Here is a 21,734-nt window from a genome sequence, read left to right as displayed (position 1 = left end):
CTCCATCTATTTTGCCCGTCCCCCACGCTCCTCCCCTCGAGTGACCGCCAGTTTGTTCTCTGTATGGGTTTGTTTGTTTTGTTATGTTTGCTCATTTGTTTTGTTTTTCAGATTCCACATATAAGTGAAATCGCACAGTATCTGTCTTTCTCTGTCTGACTTATTTCACTTAGCATAACGCCCTCTAGGTCCATCATTGTTGTTGCAAATGGCAAGATTTTTTTTTTTCTGGCTGAGTAGTATTCCATTGTAAATATATACCACAACTTCTTTTTCCATTTATTGATCTATGGAAACTTAGGTTGCTTCCACATCTTGGGTATTGTAACTTATGCTGCAATGAACACAGGGGTGCATATATCTTTTTGAATTAATGTTCTCATTTTCTTTGAAGAAATACTCACAGGTAGAATTTCTGTGGCATATGGTAGTTCTATTTTTAAGTTTTGGAGGAATCTCTCTACTGTTTTCCTTAGTAGCTGCACCAATTTATATTCCCACCAACACTGTATGAGAGTTCCGTTTTCTTCACATTCTCACCAACACTTGTTATTTCTTGTCTTTTTGGTAATAGCCATTCTAACAGATGTGAGGTGATATTCATGGTGTCTTTGATTTGCATTTCCCTGATGACTAGTGAGGTTGAGCAACTTTCACGTGTTTGTTGACCATTTGTATGTCTTTGGAAAAATGTCTGTTCAGATCATCTGCCCATTTTTTAATTGGACTTTTTGTTTGTATCCTAGTAAGTTGTGTAAGTTCTCTTTATATATTTTGTGTATTAACCCCTTATCTGATATATCATCTGCAAATATTTTCTCCCGTTCAGTAGGTTGCCTTTTCGTTTTGTTGATAGTTTCCTTCATTGTGAAAAGCCTTTTTAGTTTGATGTAATTCCATTTTTTTTCCATTATTTTTGCTTTTGCTGCCTTTGCCTGAGGAGACAGGTCCATAAAAATATTGCTAAGACCGGGGCTGGCCCCGTGGCCGAGTGGTTAAGTTCACATGCTCCCCTGCAGGTGGCCCAGTGTTTCGCTGGTTCGAATCCTGGGTGTGGACATGGCACTGCTCATCAAGCCAAGCTGAGGCAGCGTCCCACATGCCACAACTAGAAGGACCCACAACGAAGAATATACAACTATGTAAGGGGGAGCTTTGGGGAGAAAAAGGAAAAAATAAAATCTAAAAAAAAAATATATTGCTGAGACCAATGTCTAAGAGCTGGCTGCCTATGTTTTCTTCTAGGAGTTTTATGGTTTCAGGTCTTACATTTAAGTCTTTAATTCATTTTGAGTTTATTTTTGTGTATAGTGTAAGAAAGCAGCCTTGTTTCCTTCTTTTGCATGTAGCTGTCTAGTTTTCCCAACACCTTTTATTGAAGAGACTATCTTTTCCCGATTGTATATTCTTGCCTCCTTCATCATAGATTAATTGACCATGTAAGCAGGGGTTTATTTCTTGGCTCTCTATTCTGTTCCATTGATCTCCGTGTCTGTTTTTGTGCCAGTGCCATGCTGTTTTGATTACTATAGATTTGTAGTATTGTTTGAAATCAGGGAGTGTGATGCCTCCAGCTTTGTTTTTCTTTCTCAAGATTGCTTTGGCTGATAACCTTTCTAAATACCTGAATATTATTACATTTCCTTGACTTCAGTGTAGATATTTTAAATATATTGTAGTGTTCATTGAGCTTTGATTTAGGACTGTTGCAAAGCCATAGGGTGATCATTTCTGGAAGTCTCTTGTGTGATAGGAAAAGAAGCTGTGATATAGGTATCTTTAACCCCTCTTCAGTTCATTTTCTTTTGCTCTAAACACTAAGGAATTTAGGATGTTCAAAAGCATTTCATTAAATAACAGAATCCGTCAACCAACATGTTTCTGAGATTCACCCCTTGTTTGTATGTGGGTAAAGTCATAAACATGAATGAAAAAGCAAGTTGTCAAAGAAAATGTATATATGGAATATGTGTGATTCCACTTATAAAGTTAGCATATGTGTGAACCTACACAGCATATTATTTAGGCATGCAGACATATAGGGAAATTGACAAGAAAGGGAATGAGAAGCAAATTCTAGGGAGCCAGTTACCTCAGATTAAAGAGGATGAGATTAAGGAAGGGCACTGGTGGGGAGGGGCCCAAAGATGAGGGTGACCTTCCATTTCTTAGGTGATGGATGTTCAGAGCTTCCTTGAATTATTATTGCTCATTCCATGAATATTTTATAAATATTCTCTGGTAGCTACTTTTAATTAGATATAATTTTTGAAGCCTATAATATTTTATCTTTTCCCAACTTTTTAGTTATAAATGTTCCCAAATTAAAAGAGTAGTATAACAGACACCCATATGCCCATCACCTGCACTCAGTAATTATAAATCCCATCATGATTTCATGGAATCCAGGTGAGGGTTTTGACCAAGGCATGGGCCTGAGAGTTTGTCTCTCCATCCGAATGAGCTCTGATTTCCCCATATCTACACCTGTGATGTCTATCTGCTGACAGCTCCTTGTTAATTCTGCCATTGCTATTTTTTGATAAAGTGATTCGAGGAATCTCCTAGAAACAGCATCACAGGGAGCATCTGCATCCATCTCCCTGGTGGCAAACATCGCTGTGAATCAGATTGCCTTCCTGGCCCCGTTGTCTTTTGTGAACCCAGCCCTGTCCTGGTTTGGAAACATGTTTGACTACTCACAGCTGAGTTTCGAGGTATACTCTATCACGTTTCTCCTCCATTTTGTTTCTGCCCATCTTTGTTTAAAAATAAAATAGGTTTGTGAATTGCCTTCCCTAACTGCCTCCAGTGCGCTCGTACACAAGCACAAACCTCTCATGTATCCCCTATCTTCCCACAGCTCTTTCTCTGTCTTCCGTCACCCTGCGTCCACCAACATACCGTCATTCTCTCCATCCCAAGAATCCAGGTCACTTCATGTGACTATTCCCAAGCTTGACTTCTAATGAACGAAGATGGACGAGGGCATGTGAAGGGATTTCTGTGTCTACAGGAGACAGAGGGGTGGGAACAATCTCATCATGAGAGTGAGGCAGAAGAATGGGAGCAAATCTCTACTCTAATAAAGTATCTATTTTTTGTTTTTGTAGATAATATGCTCCTACATCTTCATGCCCTTTTCCTTCATGATGGGAGTGGACTGGCAAGACAGCTTTATGGTTGGCGAACTCATAGGTTATAAGACCTTCTTCAATGAATTTGTGGCTTATGAGCACCTCTCAAAATTGGTGCATTTAAGGAAAGAGGCTGGACCCAAATTTGTGGATGGTGTCCAGCAATATATATCGGTGAGTAAATATTTTGGTTTTTCAGTGCACTTCTTTACCACATATATACACCCATCAAATGGTTACTAGTGACTCTGATTGTCAGGCCACACAGTTGGGATAAATCAGAGAATAAAACAGACCCCAAATCCCAGAGTTCATGTAGCTCATAATGAACACAGCACCTCATAATTCTCAGTTACATTGAATTAATCATTGTGTGTGTGTGTGTGTGTGTGTGTGTGTGTGTGTTTAAAAGCACAGCTAATCTTTACCACTGTGATCATTTACTGTTGGGCACTGTGGATCCAAACCTGGAGTCATATGGGCTGAGACTGGAATCAATCCATCAACAATAGTGAGTGCCTTCTATGTGCAACATACCCAGGAACTGAGGCCACAGCGTTGAACAAGTGATGAGGCCTCTGCCCTCGTGGGGCTCAGAGTCTAATGATCAGGAAGCTCTCTTCCTTTCAGCTTAAGGAATTCTATGGACTTTGAGAAACTGCCTAAATGCAACCTAGAGCCTGGACATCCTAACGAAGTAGTGAGACACAATCGCTGCTCTCCACGTAGATGAGGGAAGAGAAGAAGCACAGGGTCTGTGGTATGAACCTTTGAGACAAGCGCCCTAGAACTATGTCAGGACTTCAGGTCAATAGCCTGCAAGGAGATGCTCATGTCCCCTTGGCCTTGGATGGGATAAGGGAGCTCAGCTGAGGCTCTTTCTTGGGCCATATTTGCAGCTGAGTCTCCAGCTTCTATTTTCCTACAGAACAGAATTGTCACACACACAAACTCCCAGGGAAATGGTGAACATTTCTGACCACCACCATTACTCCTGGAAACAATCCATTTAGAATTAATGTCCTAGGCACATATTGGGCTTTAAAAGGAATGTGGAGGGAAAGCATGCTGTCCAAGCTTCTGAGATGGCCCACCTCTGAACAGCCCCCACTCTCCAACCTCCCAAAGACCAAACACGCACATTTACTCCCACGTGTTACACTAAATAACAGCACACCCCAGGAGAGTGTTGACTTGTATGTTCTAATCAGGGCATTTGACCCATGCATCTGATGTGCACAGTGGCTCTGTAAGGTCTCCTGTTTCTCAAATGTTCATTCTTCAGCCGACCACACAGTGGGTCTTGGCCAAGTCTCCTCATTGTCTGGAGGCCACCACAAAGCACCTTGCTTCCCTGCCAAAAGTAAACCGTAGGCTCAATTAAGTGCAATGTTTTTCATTCCCAGCTGCCAGTTGCCAGGAGAAAATACTTTTGTTAACGAGCAAAGCAAGCTCACAGGTCTGGCAGTGCTGAGCAGGTTTGTGAGCAGGTTAGTAAGAGGAGAGAGACAGGCCAGTAGAGCTAATTCGGGTTGGGGGTGGGCCCGTCCAGGGGCAGGTGCACACAGGCCATTTAGGAATATGAGCTCAATGGCTTCTGTTATTGTCTCACAATGGGAAAAGCATTTTTTTCCCCAATTTCTCATTTCTAATCAACAAAATTGGGATGAGTCCCTGCAATTTCTGTTTACCAACCAAAAAGTGGAGGGGGTGTCCCAGTAGTCTCCCGGAAAAGGTACCACATGACTGAAGTGTAAGATCTGGGTCCATAGGCAAAAACCCTGTGTTATCCATTGAATTGGGCCACTGCTGACCTCTATCTGAGGTAAGAGGTCAGAGTGTGTATGTCGTATTTTATATTGCTCCATTTTCTCTTTCTTAAAGATAGTACTTTGCATGTTTGTTTGTTTGTTTACGTGTAATACATTTCATGGCACAGAATTCAAAAGGTAGAAAAAGGTGTAGAGGGAAAAGTGAGTCATCCTCCCTATTTCTCTGGCACTAGCTCCTCTCCCTGTGCCGTATTATGCTCGCTGCTCTTAGCCTGGGTCTTTGCTCTTAATAACAACTCAAATGCCTTTCCATACCAGTGCCTGTGACACCGTATTCTATCTGCAAGCACACCATAATCTATTTTAGCCAGTCCCCTGTTGATGAGCACTCTTATCGACTTTTTGCTATTGGAAGTAGTGCTACAGTGACCGTCCCTGTGCATATGGCATCTTTGCTCACGTGCAAGGAGAGCTGTAGGATGTTCTCTTAATTTCCTACTGCACTTCTTTCCATCGTGTAGTCTTGCACATTTCTGGGCAAAGACAAAGAGGAATCATCCCAGCCTCCTTTCCCTCTTCTTATAAAACCCTTCGTGTCCCCATCTGTGTGCGCCCTCCGCAGATCCCCAGAAGGAGAAAGAGGACTCTTGAGCACTTCACGCCCTCTCCCTCCCCATGGTCTCCTAATAAGCTTGCCTTGAAGCCAATTGAACTAAATGAAAAGCACTAGACAGAGCAGAGGACGAGGATGAGCTATTCCAGAAACAGTGGACTGCTCAAATACTTGAAATATTTTCCAAAAAGGAGTTCTCAGAAACCATTGAAAGAGGGACCTTATCAACAAAAACTTACTGTGACCACTTGACTCTTGAATGTGGGCTTTAAAAATCCAGTTAGTAAAAGAAAAAAAAAAGGCACCTCCAGTTTTGAATGTAGCATTGACCAGGTTTGTCCTTTGAACCAAATCATAGATTTTTCAGGATTTTGGGGGAAAATAATTGTTGCCTCAATTGTGAGGGTGCCTTTGCCAGATTGGGTGTTACTCCGGTGAACAGTGAAGTGCCCTGGCTCTTCCAAGCCTCTGTAGTCGGCCCCTCACCCTGAGAAAGAACAATCTGCGCCTCTTGCCTTCAGAGTAGAGGCGGAGGGCCGCACTCACACTTGGACGAATTCACCTTCCATCCTCTCACAGCCCTGTGAGAGGACAGTCCGTTCTCCTACTTCCAAGGGGCACCTCATGTTCCTATGGGCTGGTCAGAGCTGAGGAGCAAAGAAAGGCAAGCACACCCCACGGCCAGACGGAGGGGACTCCTGTGATAGCTGTGAGCTTCCATTTTACAGGGGGCCAGCCCCGTTACCCAGTGGTTGAGTTCGTGCACTCCGCTTTGGTGGCCCAGGGTTTTGCTGGTTTGAATCCTGGGCACAGACATGGCACCGCTCATTAGGCCATGCTGAGGCAGCATCCCACATGCCACAACCAGAGGGACCTACAAGCAGAATATACGGCTACGTACTGGGGGGCTTTGAAGAAGAAGAAGAAGGAAAAAGAAAGATTGGCAACAGATATTAGCTCAGGTGCCAATCTTAAAAAATAATTATAATAATAATTCATTTTACGTTATATCATTTTTACTCAAGTATAATTTACATATAAAAACGGCTCATTTTTGTTGGACATGTGAGTTTTGACAAATGTTTCACCTGTGTAACCATGACCACGATCAGATATAGAACATTTCCATCTCACCTGGAAAATCTTCCTCATGGCCAGTTGTCGTCAACAGCCCCCACCCCCACCCCAACCCAGTCCCACCCAGGCGGCCACTGATCTTTCTTTCACCATAGATTATCTTTGCTTCTTCTAGAATTTCCTATGAATGGCCTCACTTACCATTCATGTTGTTGCATGTATTAGTTCTTTTCCTTTTTATTGCACAGTAGTATTCTCTTTTATGGATATCCACAATTTGTGTATCCATTTGCCTGTTGAAGAACATTTGGGTCATTTCCAGCGTGGGACTATTAGGAGTAAAGCTGCTGTAAATATTCATGGACAGCCTTTGTGGGCACAGGTCTTTATTTCTCCTGGGAAAATTCCTGGGAGTGGACTTCTGGGTCATGCGGGCAGTGGATGGTAACTTGAGAAGAAGCTGTCAAGTTTGTGTTTTACGAACGGGCTGTCAGTTTACATTCTCACCAAAAATGTACCAGAGTTCAAATTTCTCCATGTTCTTGCCAATACTTCACATTGCCCAAGTTTATAGCTATTTTAGTGGATGTGTAATGGTATCTCATTGTTTTAATTTGCATTTCCCTGGTGATAAACACTGTCAAACATCATCTCATGTGCTTGTTGGCCATTTGCATGTCTTTTGTGAAATCCCTTCATTTATTAGTCACTTTTCTTATTATTGAGTTATAACAGTTCTTCATGCATTCTGAATAAGTCTTTGTCAAATAAGTGTAATGTGAATATTTTCTGGGAATAATTTTGTATTTTCAGCAGCTAGTCCTGTGCCTGGCACATTGTAGCACATTCAATGTGACCAGGCCACACTGAATATTAAAAGTTGTCATTAAGCAGAAAGCAGCATTTGTAGAGGCCAAGATTACCAATTCCAAGTCCTTTGTAGAGAGTCTCTGAATCCACACAGCCCCTTTCTCTCCATCCAAATTCAAGGGGAAATGGAAAAAAGAGTCTAGGAAGCAACAGGTGTTTGACACCGTGCACTGTGCACTTATTTGCCAGTATTGATTCCATCATCAGAATAGGAAGCCCAGTTAGGATGTCAGATTTACTAACTTGGTCACACCGTGTATGCATCTGTGTCTTTATGCTTATTTACAGATTCGTTCTGAGACAATCGCCGCTTACGCTCTCTGCGGCTTTACCAATTTTGGTTCCCTAGGAATAGTGATTGGTGGACTAAGTAAGTGAAAATAATATTCTTCAACAGCAGATGTGCTGTAAACATGCTTCAGATCTGCATGTTGCTCTGTAAGGTTATTCATGTTGGGAAAAGAAGCCCCTGCAAGAGCAGTAAATCTGTTGTGGTCTATTTGTTATCCCTGCTCTGCAGTGTAGTTTCCCTGTGTGGACCCAAGCTAACATCGGGAAGAATTTGCCCAAATGCACAGGTGCCTCTCCAGCCAGGGATGACACAAGGCTTTCACTTCACGTGCCAATTCCAATAGACTTATAACAGCCACGTGGAGAAGGATTCTGAAGTCCAATGGAAGTTAAGTGGGAAAACGCTGTGATTAGTGAGTGATGTCTGCCATGGGCACAGACGTGGATGGTGACAGATGAGTTGCAGATGTTTGGGATCCTCCCTTGCGAGGCATTTGCCTTCCTGTGCCCTCAACATGCTGTGTGCGCCCTTTGGATGAAACTTTGTATTTTTTTCTTCTGCAGAGAATGGAAGCCTCTGAGCCTCTAGGTGTGGACACTCTTCTTTTCCTGCCACACCAGGGAACTTCTCTGGATGTGGAACTCATCACTAAGCTCATGAATCTTAGATTTCCAACCTAAGTTTAAAAAAAGGGAAAGTCAGCTGATCTGAGACTCCAGCCCCAGAACAATGCTCAGAGGCTGGGAATTTGGAATTCTAATCAATAAGCCTCAACATTAACCTCATATCTGCTTCCATGTTTCCAGCATCCATGGCTCCTTCGAGGAAGCGTGACATTGCCTCAGGGGCAGTGAGAGCTCTGATTGCGGGGACCGTCGCCTGCTTCATGACCGCCTGCATCGCAGGTACTGCTTCCATTCTTTGTGTCCTGTGTCCCTGTGCCCACAGCTCTCAGGGGTCCGTGCTTCTAACCTGCACCTGCAGCATATGCTGTGCAGAGAGCTGAGAGGCAGAGCCGTGTTAAGCATGTCATGAAGTGAAATGTGTGGAGCGCGGTGGAGAAGCTGAGAACAGAAGGAGGCTTCAGTGACCTCCTGAATTAATAAAATCCGTGGTGCTCTGTCCCACTTCTAGGCATCCTCTCCAGCACTCCTGTAGACATCACCTGCCATCACATTTTAGAGAACACCTTCGCCTCCAGCTTATCTCAAAACACAACTGATGTGGCGTCATGTTGTCAGAGCCTACTGAGCAGGTATTGTATTTGCTATAACCTCTTTATATCCATCATTAATTTAAAAATCAGACCTAAAGAACTCTTCTACTTATTTTTAAACTTCATAACTCATACTTTATTTAAATATAAGAATGCCTGTGGCAATTCTAACCGCCTTTCATTTTGAGGTTTCTCGGCTAAGACTGGGACCCATAGCCATCCAGTGTCACTCAAGCATTTCACACGCTCCCGCTGTGTTAGGCACTTGGTGTGAATCAGCTCGCTCACACCTTGCAGACACAGTGTAAGTTAGGCACTGTTGCTTTTTTAAGCGTTATATAAAATCAGGGCTTGGGGAGACTCTAGTACTAGTTACTAGGTGCTGCCTCCCTTTCAAGGGGGTCAAGCAATGCAGGCTGTCCTGACAACACGGTGATGGTGACGGGCCATGGTGGATGAGGGGCTGCCAGTGCCCCATGCCGACCACCCCCTCCCTGTACAGTTTCTATTTGCAAAATCAATATCCCCACCCCATCTGCCCTTCTTAATGTGCAAGTGTTTTATAAGGATTAGTTCTATCCTTTCTTTGTTTATTCTGGAGGAAATAGGTGGAGTCCTTGAGGCCAAACAGGCTTTGAGAGTCAAAACTAATTCTTTGGTGCCTCTTTCCTTAACCCACTGTAACCTGAGTGTGAGGGGGAAAATGAGCATCCTGTCCTGTGCTATTTTTAACTGTCATCTTCTGCTCATCTGTCCTTCCCATCTTCTAAACCTCAGCTAACTCTTTCATTCTACTTCCTACCAGCACTGTTGCCGTGGGTCCCGGGGAGGTCATCCCAGGAGGGTACCACAGCCTGTCTTCTTTGAAGACCTGCTGTGAATTGTTGAAGCCATCAACACTGAACTGCACTTGGATCCCTGACGAACTCTGAGTTCAGCCACTTCTCCAACAGAACTCTAAGTACAGATGCTGAACTTTCTGCTTTGGGGAGAAAAAAAATGTATTCTCCACAGATTGGTGTTTCCATCATGGAGTCAGCTTTACCTGGAAAGAAGAAACACAGGAGTGCACCCTTCAGATCTAGAGCATCTTCCTCCCCTCCTCAGCCCCTTCCTGCTGAGAACTACTATAGTGTCCCAAAGTGAGGTGTTGTCTCCAGTCCCCAAATGTCTTCTGACCTTAGAATTTCAGGACATTTAACCAGAATTCAGGTATAAATGACGGCTCACAACAACTGGGCTGTGACTCAGCCATACTCAGTGTGAGTCTCTGAGTAATCCAGAGTGACCCACTTTAAAATCATCTCAGGTGAGGTCTCTGCTTTCACCCTGGCTGAGCTGAAATAGCCTTAACGTTAATCTCAGGTGGAAGAGGACCAGTCACATATCACCCGCTCATCGCCTGCCCTGAGGAAGTCCCGCAGAAATCAGGAGTCCTTCAGGAGAGTGCCTAGACCATTCCAAAGCTAGGTTTTAAATCCCGTGTATCTTAGAGTTATTCGAGTCAGCTTATGCTGAACTGTGCTGCAGTAACAAATAACTCAAAAACCTTGGTGGCTTACAAGTTTATTTTTCAATCATATTTTGTGTTTAACGAGGGCCAATTTTGGCCATACTCCATGTTGTCTTCATTTCCAGGACCCAGGCTAAAGGAGCAGACCCTATGTGGGGCACGTTGGTCTTACAGGAGAGGAAAAAGAAAGATGAGGACCACGTGACGGCTCTTAAAACTTCTGCTAGGAAGTGACACCCTTCACTTCTACCACCTTCCATTATCCAAGGATAGTCATGTGACAAGCATGAGTCAGTGGCCATAGAAGATATATCCTGTCGTAGGGAGGGATAGCGAATATTTTGAAGAAATAATATGATGTACCACATGGGTACATAATATCCATGTCTGCCTTCGAGGAGTCAACCTGTTATAGAGCATAACTGTAAGCCTATTCATGTGCAAATTTGGTTACATTCGTGGTGACAAGACTGGAAAATGGTGCTACTCTTTAGTCAAAAAACCATGTAAGGACCACTTGAAGAACAAAATTAAGTCCTGATTGAGAACTGAAAACCTTCCATTGATACTTCCATTGACCAGGAGAGCATCAGCATCAAACTTGCTTAATGGGTATCAAACAAGAACCTTCCACAGACAATGGTGGGGTGCTCATTACTGAAATGCTCATCATCATTGCCGTTAACAGCATAAAGACCACATTTTCTGAGAAAACACACACACTAATGACTGGATTAAAGGGTGATGCACACAAAAGAAAGAATGTGAAAAATGTTTTGGAATACCTGAATTAATTTATATGTTTTCCTTTTTGTTCATGCACAAGAGTAATCTTTCTAATCCATGTGTAAACTGTTGGTTGTTTTTTTGTTTGTTTGTTTGGTGGTGGTGGTGAAGGGGGAAGCTAAATGCCCAAAGGACTCTTAATCTCTGAAGTACAATGTACTAGGATATTTCTACTTATTGATCATTTGTATCAAATTTTTCTTGGAGGGGCCGGCCCCATGACCGAGTTGTTAAGTTCACGCACTCCGATTCAGCAGCCTGGGGTTTCGCTGGTTCAGATCCAGGGCGCAGACATGGCACCGCTCATTAGGCCATGTTGAGGCAGCGTCCCACATGCCACAACTAGAAAGACCCACAACTAAAATATACAGCTAGCTACTTGGGGGATTTTGAGAGAAAAAGCAGAAAAAAAATTTTTTTCTGGGAGCTCTTTATGTCCATTCAGTATTTAGACTTTGTTTTAGGAAAATATATTTACCTGTCTTTCCCTCCGTTCTCAGTGTCTGGTGTCAGCCTTGATAAAAGCCTGTGGCACAGTGTGTCAGGGATGCCAGTCATTCACATGTTGGATCTCCTTTGTCTGTTATCACTATTAGTTTTCTAACTCTTTTTTTTTCTCCTTTTAACTCTTTGCAATTTTCTACTATGTTTTATTCCTGAGAATCTCTTTCTGAGAGAATCTCTTTGCTGTTTGTAGTGGGCCTCTCTGGCCAACTAATTTTCAAATTCTGCCTGTTGCCATAACTATTTCTTGGATGTTTGTAGCTCTGCTCTGAGCTCTTTTTTTTAATTCAAGGAAATCTTAATTACTGCCCTTTGTTGTTGTTTTCTTCTTTTTCAAATTCAAAAAGTAATATCCATTTGTAATAAAAAGTGATGATATTATACACACACATCTCTTTCTCTCCACACTGTTCACCTCAGCTGTCTTTCCAGTACCACACCCTTGAGATTATTAAAAATTAACCAGCATATGCACTGTCTTAAACACATATAAGAATATGGGGAATTTGTTGTTTCTACACAAATAGAATGAGCCTCTTTACATAAGACCTTCAACTTCTTTTCACTTGGCAATATAATTTGGAAATCCCTACAAGTTATTATACATAGTTCTAGCTCTGACCTTCCCTTCCTGCTAGTGTGTGTGTGCGTGCGTGCACACACGTATATGCATGCACAATTCTACACAAATGAGACAATATACATGCTGGGGATGGGAGGGAGAGAGACATTTTATTGTCTTTCTACTTCCTTCCCTCCTCTCTCTCCTGCCCCTGGCCCCCCACACACAGGTAACCCAGGTTAAATAACTTGATGTTTTTTAACATCACTGTACTTTTTCCTGTCCTTTTTTGCATGTTCAGGTCGTATTTTACAAACATGTCCATCTATTGAGGATTGGGATGGTAGTTTTACAATATAGATCTTCCTTGACTTACAATGGTGTTACATCCTGATAAACCCATTATTAGTTGAAAATATCATGTCAAAATTGCATTTAATGCTCCTAACCTTCTAAACATTATAACAGCCCAGCCTACCTTAAACATACTCAGAACACTTACATTAGCCTAAAGTCAGGAAAAATCACCTAGCACAAGGCCTATTTTATAATAAAGTGTTGACTATCTCATGTAATTTGTTGAATACTGTACCAAAAGTGAGAAACAGAGTGGTTTATGGGTGCAGAATGGTCGTACGTGTATCGGTGGTTTACCCTCGTGATCGTGGGGCTGACTGGGAGCTGCCGCTGCCCAGCGTCACGAGAGAGTGTCGTACTGCATAGAGTATCGCTAGCCCTGGAAAAGCTTAAGATTCAAAGTACAGTTTCTACTGAAAGCATATCGCTTCCACACCATTGTAAAGTCAAAAATCATAAGTGGAACAATCGTTCAGTTGGCAACCGTCTGCCCTGGGATTACTCACGTTTCTATGCAGTTTACTTTTCTTCTGTAACAATTCTGTGTGGATAGTCAAGTCCCCTGGCAAAACTTTTCAAAGTCTTCATAACAGCCCATGACGTGTATGTATATGTATGAACCGGTCCTCTAGGCACAAGTATCCACTTTGTTTCTAGTTTGTTTTTGTTTTGCTTTTGGGCTACTTTGAACAGTTTTTGTCCATTTACTTTACATATTGCTGCTTTTATTTTCTTTAGCAGTGCTGTCTGATGGAAATATAGTACAAGTTGCATGTAAATTTAAAATTATCTAGTAGCTACATTAAAAAAGTTCATAGAAACTAGTTAAGTTAATTTTAACAGTATATTAAACCCAATATATCCTAGATATTATTTTGATGAGATATTTTGCATTCTATTTATTGAATTAAGTCATTAAAATATAATGTATATTTTATACCTGAAGCATGTCTTGAGACACTAAATTTTCATTGGCAATACTTGATCCATATTTAGATTTCATAAAATTTGTAGTTGAAAAGTAAATTTACATACCCAGGTTGTTCCAAACATGCTTAAGAGTTTTCCAGTGGAAACTTCTATTTCCAACTGAATGAGTATCATTTTTAAATTAAAGTTTTATGTTCTCAGTTCCATATATGAAAGAGTTCCATATTTCAAGTATCAGTGGCTACCATATTGGACAGTGAAATTTGATAGAATAATCATTCTAGGTGAATTCGTAGGTAAATTAAAGTGTGTGTATATTTGGTATTAATATATGTTGCCAGATTGCTTTTTAGAAAAATATATTGTCTTAATTTTCATCTGCTTTGTGATATAATCTTTCTGATGTGTTTTATTCATCCACCTCTGTGTGTATGTCTGATATTTTTAATGCAACATGTTCACATAAGTCTCACGCTGATTTCTTTCTTTAATATTGTCCATCCTTGAGCCGAGGATGGGGTTACTATTCCTGAGCCATATGAGAGAAGACAGTGAGGGTAAGGACCAGGTGAGTGAGCTGGTGAGCACTTTGGGCTTGTTGCCTCCAGAACCCTCTCAATCCCCTGTGAATGCTGTGAGTGGCTCTGGGCTGGCTGGAAGTTTCCCACCTCCCAGTGAAACCACTTGACAGAGGTTTTTGGTGGCGGTGATGTCTTCACTCTTCTCTAGCAGACACAGAAGGTGGAAGGCTGTTTGCTCCCCCGAGTTCATCCTCCACCCACCCGCCCATCGTCTCCTAGGATGGCAAAGATGGAGGGTGTGTATGTTTCCTGTGTGTTTGCTTGGTTGTTATCTGAGGTCATCAGGGCTGACAGCAGGTTGCTGTCCATCCATGTACCCTGACCGTGTTTCAAGCCAAGGCTGTGACATCTATTTTGAAGAGTTCTGTACTTTGTCTAGTCTGCCCATGACATTTGAAGCCCTCAGCCTTCTCTCTGTGTCTATCTTCACACTGGTACAGTTTTCACTAATCTGAAAACCCTTTTTCAAACATAGTATTGTGGGTCTAGATACGAATTTTTCCAAATTCCAATGAAGGAAGTTTCTTTACTGCTTCTGTTCTCCTTGTTGTTCTCCATTTGTTTGCAAAAGGAGAGGGAGGTGGAAATGGCATTTCTCTCCCCAGTCCAGAAACCATGGCTATAAACAAATTCTCTGACCCTGCAGAGGCCTTAGGGTCTCAGCCAAGAATAGACTGGAGTCATGGGACATGGAGAATTTTCTTTGATTTTTTTTTCTCCATTGGTCAAATCAGCACATCCACACAGTTCGATCTGAGTCAGAAGGTCTCTGTAACTACACAGATCACCAACATGCATTCATTTTGCAAATGCCTCCAACTAATTGTTTCTCTATTTCTGTAGTCTAACTAGGCTGGTAGTCAGCTGTGAAGAGCTGAGGACGCGCGCGCACTTGCCCAGTGAGGCTGACTTCCAATTACAGAGCAATTCCGAATCAGCCACGCTCATGGGGAAGATGCTGCAGGACAGTGTGCCAGGAAGGGTTAAACTACCCGAGTGCACTGGGGCAGGGGAAGGGAGGCAACCACGCACGTTTAAACAGGCAGGAGCACAGGACTTAAGGAAGGAACGCCTGGTATAGGGGCACCATGGGGGAGGGGGCACCACGGGGAGCTAATGAGCCATATGGTCCTGAGAAAAGCTACATTTTACACCTTGTTACTTTAACAACAAAAACAAACAAACCAAAAAAACCTTTGTTTCAAGCTAAAGCAAAAAGAATGTATTTACCCATTCTTTTCCTAGCTCTAAAAACACAACACAAACTTATGATAATAATTATCCTTTCCTTTACATTACAAAGGCAGTGTGTCTGCCCCCTGGATGCAGGGGGACTGCTTTCAACCCTGGTCATTAGTGGGCTACTTGGCAATTTCATTTCAAGAGACTCTAGAAAGTAAACAAAGAGTCTGCACCAAGCCAGCCCTATTACCCAGAATGCCTTTTGCAAAATGCAAAGACTGACTGATTTTAGGGATCAGCCTGTAGCTGTGGAACAGAGAAAAGCCCTCAGATGACAACCTTGAAATGTGGTCCTCTGGCAACTGACAACCAACTGCTTTACCATGAGAAACTAGGATTAGGAAAAAACTGATGTCTTACAAGCCATGTCAACATGGAGAATCAGCCCTACATCTTCCGTGCTCTGGGCTTGCTTCTGGAATATTCATGAAATAAGAGGATGGCAGAACCCTAGGTCATTGAGAAATGCTTCAGCTCCTCTCACCCCCGAGTCATGTAGAGCCACCGAACCCATGGCTAACAGCAGAGCTGGGGCAGAGTCCCTGGGTCTAATCGGAATCCCTTCAACTGCAGAGCGCCTGCCTCCTTCCGTAATTGTCCATATGTCTGTCTCACCGCTAGACGACTAATTCCTGTGTGTCTCCAGTACCTAGGATCTGGCATCTGGTAGACATTCGGTAACTGTTTACTCAATGAATGGATGAGTGAATATTGCAATATGGCCAGCATTCACACAAGCAGAAATAATTACTTAGTTCACTGTTAAAAACTTTTTAAAAATCTCATCTAAAATACATACTCATAATAAAAATTGCAAATGATATCTAAGCGTATAATTGAGAAATTGGAAATTTCCTCGCTCGTCAATCTCATTCCCCGTAGTTGGCCACTGTTAACACTTTGGTGTCACTATTAATTTTTCCCTCCATCTTATAAACAACACACTAAGCTACAACTATCAAGCTGAAGTGGATGAGTCTTTTTTCCAGCGCAATGCCTCAATCACTTCCACCTTCCATTTCTTAGCAACCTCAGGCACGTGATTTTGCTTGTCTATAACATTAACTGTGTTACACAATGATCAGCAAACACAATTCCAGAGACTGGCCTTCCTGATAATCTGCAAAGCCAGCCTGCAGTTTAGTAGTATTGTCTACACCGAAGCTAAATGGAATCATTGAAACATCCCAATGCCCAACATAAATGGGCATATTTTAAATAACCAGAATTTTATGCTTATATGAGCAATTGCCCTATAACATTTGGAAAAGCTCTTAACAGGAAACAGAAGACCACAAGCTGGTGGCTACTTCTGGCAGGTGTGGAAGTATAACTCAGCAGTTAAGAGCCCAGCTCTGTTGCTGAACAGTTAATGTTCAAATTCTCTCCCTAAACATCAGCTCCATCACCTTAGATATTTATGCAACCTCTCTGTGCCTCAGGCTCCCCATCTGTAAAATGCAAATAAGCATATCTTCTCTCCTATATTTTTGTGAGAATTAAATAAGTTAAATCATGTAGAGCATGTGGAAGAACGCCTCATAGAGAAAGGCTGCAACATACACTCTGCATTGAGGCTTAATTTATACACAGTAAATGCACAGATTTTAACTATACAGCTTGATGAGTTTTGACAAATGTCTACACCCATGTGACCATCACCCCAATCAAGCTGCAGCACATTCCCATCATTTTAGGAAGTCCCCTGCGCCCTTCCCAGGCTATCTCACCCCCGTCCTCCCACGTAATCCTGATTGACTTTCTTTCCCCAGAGATCCGTTCAGATAAATGGTTCAGAGAGAACTTCACAGAAATGGAGTCACACGTGCTTTCTTGTCTCGCGCTCTTCTCACTTAGTGCAATGTGTTTAAGTTTTATCCAGTAGGTCGTTCTGTTTATATTGCTGAGTATTATCCCATCGTATGAAGAAACCACCATTTATGAGTCCATTCTACTCTTGAAGGACTTTTAGAGTATGTTCAGTTTTTGCAGAATATTTGTTTTTGAAAGAAGCTTCTATTTGCCACCATTGTTTGGGTGTTTCGGAATATTTCGAGCTTTGGAAATGTAAACTGGAGCGTGAAGAAGGCGTGGTGCCCTCATGGGGGTTGCTACTTATTGCCCTTTCTCTCCCTGGTCATCTTGCCGAGTCTCTTTACTTACATGTGGTTCTTCACAGGGATTGTCAAGATCATTGGCTTCAGGCCACAAACTGGAAGGTCAGTGATGCCAAAGCCTCAAAAAGGAACACCAGGCCACTCTCGGTTGAATAGCAGTTGATGAGCCTGCTCCCACACGCTACATAATGGCCCTTTCACTGTGCTGCGTGCGTTCTGAGAAAAATCACTTGGCTTTTCTAAGTCTTCAATAAAAAAGAGTTACATTAGCATTTTACCCCACAGGGCTATAGAGGAGGAACATGAGTTAAAAGAATATAAGAAATGCAAAAAGAACACTTTGTAGTTTGAACACAATGTAGGAAAGCCTGATGCGCATGCAAGGTGAGCTCTGATCATAACAGACTTGCAAGGTGTAGAAGCATCCTCAGCTGGGAACTTTGTTACTTAGGAGCTACAATAAATTTAACCCCATTTACGGGAAAGGTTGGCTAGTTCTTAAAAGCACTTGTGCGTAGCAAAGACCCTACTTTTCATCCCCCCTCTTACCACTAACATGCTTGAGGGGAATTTTACTGAGGTTATAGGTTTTTACAAGTGTCTCTCCTCAAGTGATGGCACAGACACAGTCCAGACATCAATAGTGGGGAACAGGGCAGACCCAGAGAGCTTCCCCAGCAACTAAACAGAGCCCGCGTGGGCCTCAGAGGACAAGGCCAGGTCCTGGAGGAGGCTCCCTGTGTTGGCCACTGAGACTGTACCGGGACAGGTGCTCAGAGGCGTTCTTGTCTCTACCCTTCTGGTAACAGCTTTTATAAGATGCTTCACTGCAAAGGTAATTAGTCATATTTGTTGTAGAAAAATATGCATAATCTTGAAAAAATAAAAACTTTACCCATATCCCCTCACAAAAATATGAGTGCTAACAATCTGTGGTGTGTAGCCATTCAATGTGTGTGTGCGCGCATGTGTGTGTATAATACTTTTAAAATGAGGTAACTATTGTGATTTACTTTGAGGCCAGCTTTTCCCCCCTTAATACATCATGAACACGTTTGCATGTTGTTGACTATTCTTCTGCATCATCATGTTTAAGTGGCTCCAGAGCGTCCTGTGTGTGACTCCACCATAATTTATCCTGGCTCCTATGGTTGCCTGTTATGGACATTTCCCATTTTTCATGATTATTAACACATTGCAATAAACTTTCTTGCAGCCAAATCTTTACACAAATTCACGATTAGTTCCTTGTAAAATAGACAAAAATGTTAGAGACACATAGAGATTTATCTCCCAACAGAATATTTCCTATCTTATGCTAAGCCTCAGGGCAAAGCCTATGATCCATCTTTGAATGGACATTTCTCCAGCACAAAGCCAGTCTACCTATGATCAAACTCCTAGATTCTGCTGGCCATCAAGAAGGTGGTTAAAACACAACAGCTAGCCTTGGCTTGTGTGGGATTTCATATACTTGCTTTGTAAAAGCCCTTGGTACATGACATACCAGGTTATCTTCATCTGCTTAAAGATGCATTTTCTAGTTCCAGAGTTGAAACTAAAATGATTTCTCTATTTCTTCAGTGGGCTTTTATCCTGCCCACACAGATTCATTGATATGAATAAAACAAAGGTAAATCTGAATGCTAACTCCCGACCATCCTTAGACCCAGTGCAACAGGAAAGAAGTGTTAGTCCACAGAGAGTCAGAAAGTATGGTCCCCATCAGCACAGTTGGATATAGGGCATGCTGACAGCAGGGGAGGGGTGAGCACTGCATGGGCCCCTGAGGAACTGGGTCTCTTTACCCCATCAAGGGAGGGCCAGTAATTTCATCAGCAAAAGCAGGATCCAGAATTGTGTGTCCCATCTCCTCAGGTTGCCCAGCAGAGCAGCCATGGGTTTGAAACCGGCAAAAAGCCATTGATGATTAAGTTTCTAAGTACTGAAGGTTTTTCCTTTTTGTAATCACTGATTGTAGCTTTTAGCTGTTTAACCCACCCATTGTTAACTGTGCTGTTTAGGCAATGTGCTATCTGACTCCCACTAGTTTTCCACAGATAACATCTCCCTGGAGCCTGGGTCACCAAGGTAATGGGTGTTTGAGCTGTTTTTCAGGAATTAGAACTCCTTATCCACTTCAGGCTGGTTAAGACCACAAACTCATCAACCAGGCCCACAGAGATATCCGATAAGCGAAGTTTTGACATCAGGAAGCTAAAAACTCCACCCTCAGATCATGCTAACCCTGCTATTTTGTGAACATGGGTCCTATGAAGAGACATGAAGTCTGACTATGCTTGCTCACATCATCAATTACCTCACCTCTCCTCACCTCCAATCGCCTCTCTCCACATCTCGGACCACTTGCCCCCTATCCCATAAATATCCCTGAGTCTCTACTTTAGGGGAAGCGAATTTGAGTCCCATGCTCTCACTTCCTCACATGGCTGCCTTGTCAGCAAACTCTGTCTCTGCTGCAATCTCATCATCTCGGTGTTTGGCTTTCTGGGCTGTGGGCAAAAACGAACCTGGTTCCATGACAGGTTCCCCTTTGTGGGGAGAGGGGCTCAACTCCCTGTACTCATGGTTCACAAATGGCAGCCTACTCTACACTGTTCTGTATCTGGGCTCTTTTTCACTTAATAATATATTCTAGGGCTCTTTCTAAATCTCTACATAAAGACTTCATTCTTCTGTACATATCACATGGATTTACAATAGTTTATTTTGTACTCTTCTATTTATGTTGTGTCCCATGTTTTGTAAAACAAACAAAAAATTGCTGCAGTAAATAGCCTCTACCTATGTCACTGCAGACACGTGTGAGCGTACTTGTAGGAGAGATTTCTAGAAATGGAATTGCTGAAACATAGGCCATGTGCATTTATGATTTTGGAAGATGTTAAAAAGTTGTCCATCATGGAGATTTGACTGACTGATATTCTCACTAGCCAAACACAGTGCACTATTTCATTAAACTTTTGGATTTCACAAATGCAAAGGAAATGGTCTCTCAGTGTTGCTGTAATTCACATTTCTCATGTTTAACGAGGCTGAGGATCTTTCTGTGTGTTTAAGAGCCATGTGCATTCTTCTTCTAGGAATTGTCTCTTCCTATCCTTCATTTCTCTGTTGGGTAAGTTGTCTTTTCCTCAGACATTTGTGGGTCCCAGTCAGGAACCTAAGAGTGTAGGGGTCATTTTTCTATTAGGGAGCATAACATTTTGTCTGTGATAAGAATTGAAAATATTTTACCCATATTGTCACTGTGTCTGTACTTTTTTGTGGCGGTTTTTTGCCATATAGAAGTTGTCCCAACATCACCTATTGAATACTGGTAATTTCTGTTTTCCCCATTTATGTGAGATGCCACTTTTATCACATAATAAAGCCTCATGTATTGGGGTGTATGTGGACTTTCTGTTGTGTTATCTGTCTGTCTGAGGATCAATTGGTTGATCTTGAGGGGATCAAAGTGTGCTACTCCAAAAAATGGCACTTTGGTGTAAGGATTGTTTTCAGCTGAAAGCACTTAGCTCTCTGCCCTCCCCCTTACTCACTGGAGATGACTCATCAAAGGAGAAGGCACCAACTAGAGTCTGTATGACACACCTTACTGCGTAATTCTCTTCCTAAAGTTTCTCCCACATATTTACTTTACCACAATTTACTGTCTCTAGGATACTGAAAGCACAATTACTGCCAATTTGCTTCCTACAATTTACCCTTTTCCTTTGTCTAATTGTGTCGAAGTCACAATTTATCAGTCTTTGTTAAAATGGCATGTAAGCCCCCGGGTCTAATCACTTCTTTGAGTTTTTACTTCTTTCCTGTGAAGTTCCCATATACATGCAAAATAAACCTTTTCTCTGTTATTCTGTCTCTTATCAGTTTAATTTGTGGGTCCCAGTCAGGAACCTAAGAGGATAGAGAAAAAATATCCTTTCCCTCCCCAACAGTCTCTAAAATGGAGATTATAATATCTACTCCAGAGAATGAGCCTTAAGAATTAAATGAATGTGGAATGTTTGGCTCATAAATTTCAGCAATTATGATGAAGAGAAGGAGAATACTGCCTACTTCACTCTTGGGCAAAGAAATGCAGGTACCCAGAGGGTTCACAGATAATGACAGCTCAAGGATTAGCCTTTCCATTACCCTC

General features: G+C 42.2%; 1 protein-coding gene and 1 long non-coding RNA gene across 2 annotated transcripts in view; both read left to right on the top strand.

Annotated features, from left to right (window-relative positions):
- LOC100065856 (solute carrier family 28 member 3-like) overlaps window positions 1-3,466 on the top strand; it is a 111,847-nt gene extending 108,381 nt beyond the window's left edge. The window contains exons 13-14 of the mRNA XM_070249123.1: window positions 2,549-2,717; window positions 3,114-3,466. Of these exons, the coding sequence (XP_070105224.1) occupies window positions 2,549-2,717; window positions 3,114-3,380 (436 nt within the window). The 3' untranslated portion in view covers window positions 3,381-3,466. The remainder of the gene's footprint in view (window positions 1-2,548; window positions 2,718-3,113) is intronic.
- A 3,845-nt stretch (window positions 3,467-7,311) lies between these two features.
- LOC138920502 (uncharacterized) lies at window positions 7,312-14,155 on the top strand. The gene is made up of 3 exons (XR_011431782.1): window positions 7,312-8,666; window positions 8,896-9,016; window positions 9,783-14,155. It is a non-coding gene; the product is annotated as an uncharacterized lncRNA (long non-coding RNA).
- The last annotated feature ends 7,579 nt before the right edge of the window (window positions 14,156-21,734 follow it).

This window comes from Equus caballus, chromosome 23, assembly GCF_041296265.1.
Source record: "Equus caballus isolate H_3958 breed thoroughbred chromosome 23, TB-T2T, whole genome shotgun sequence".
NCBI classification, from domain to species: Eukaryota; Metazoa; Chordata; class Mammalia; order Perissodactyla; family Equidae; genus Equus; species Equus caballus.
This window is presented reverse-complemented; position numbering and strand designations above follow the sequence as displayed.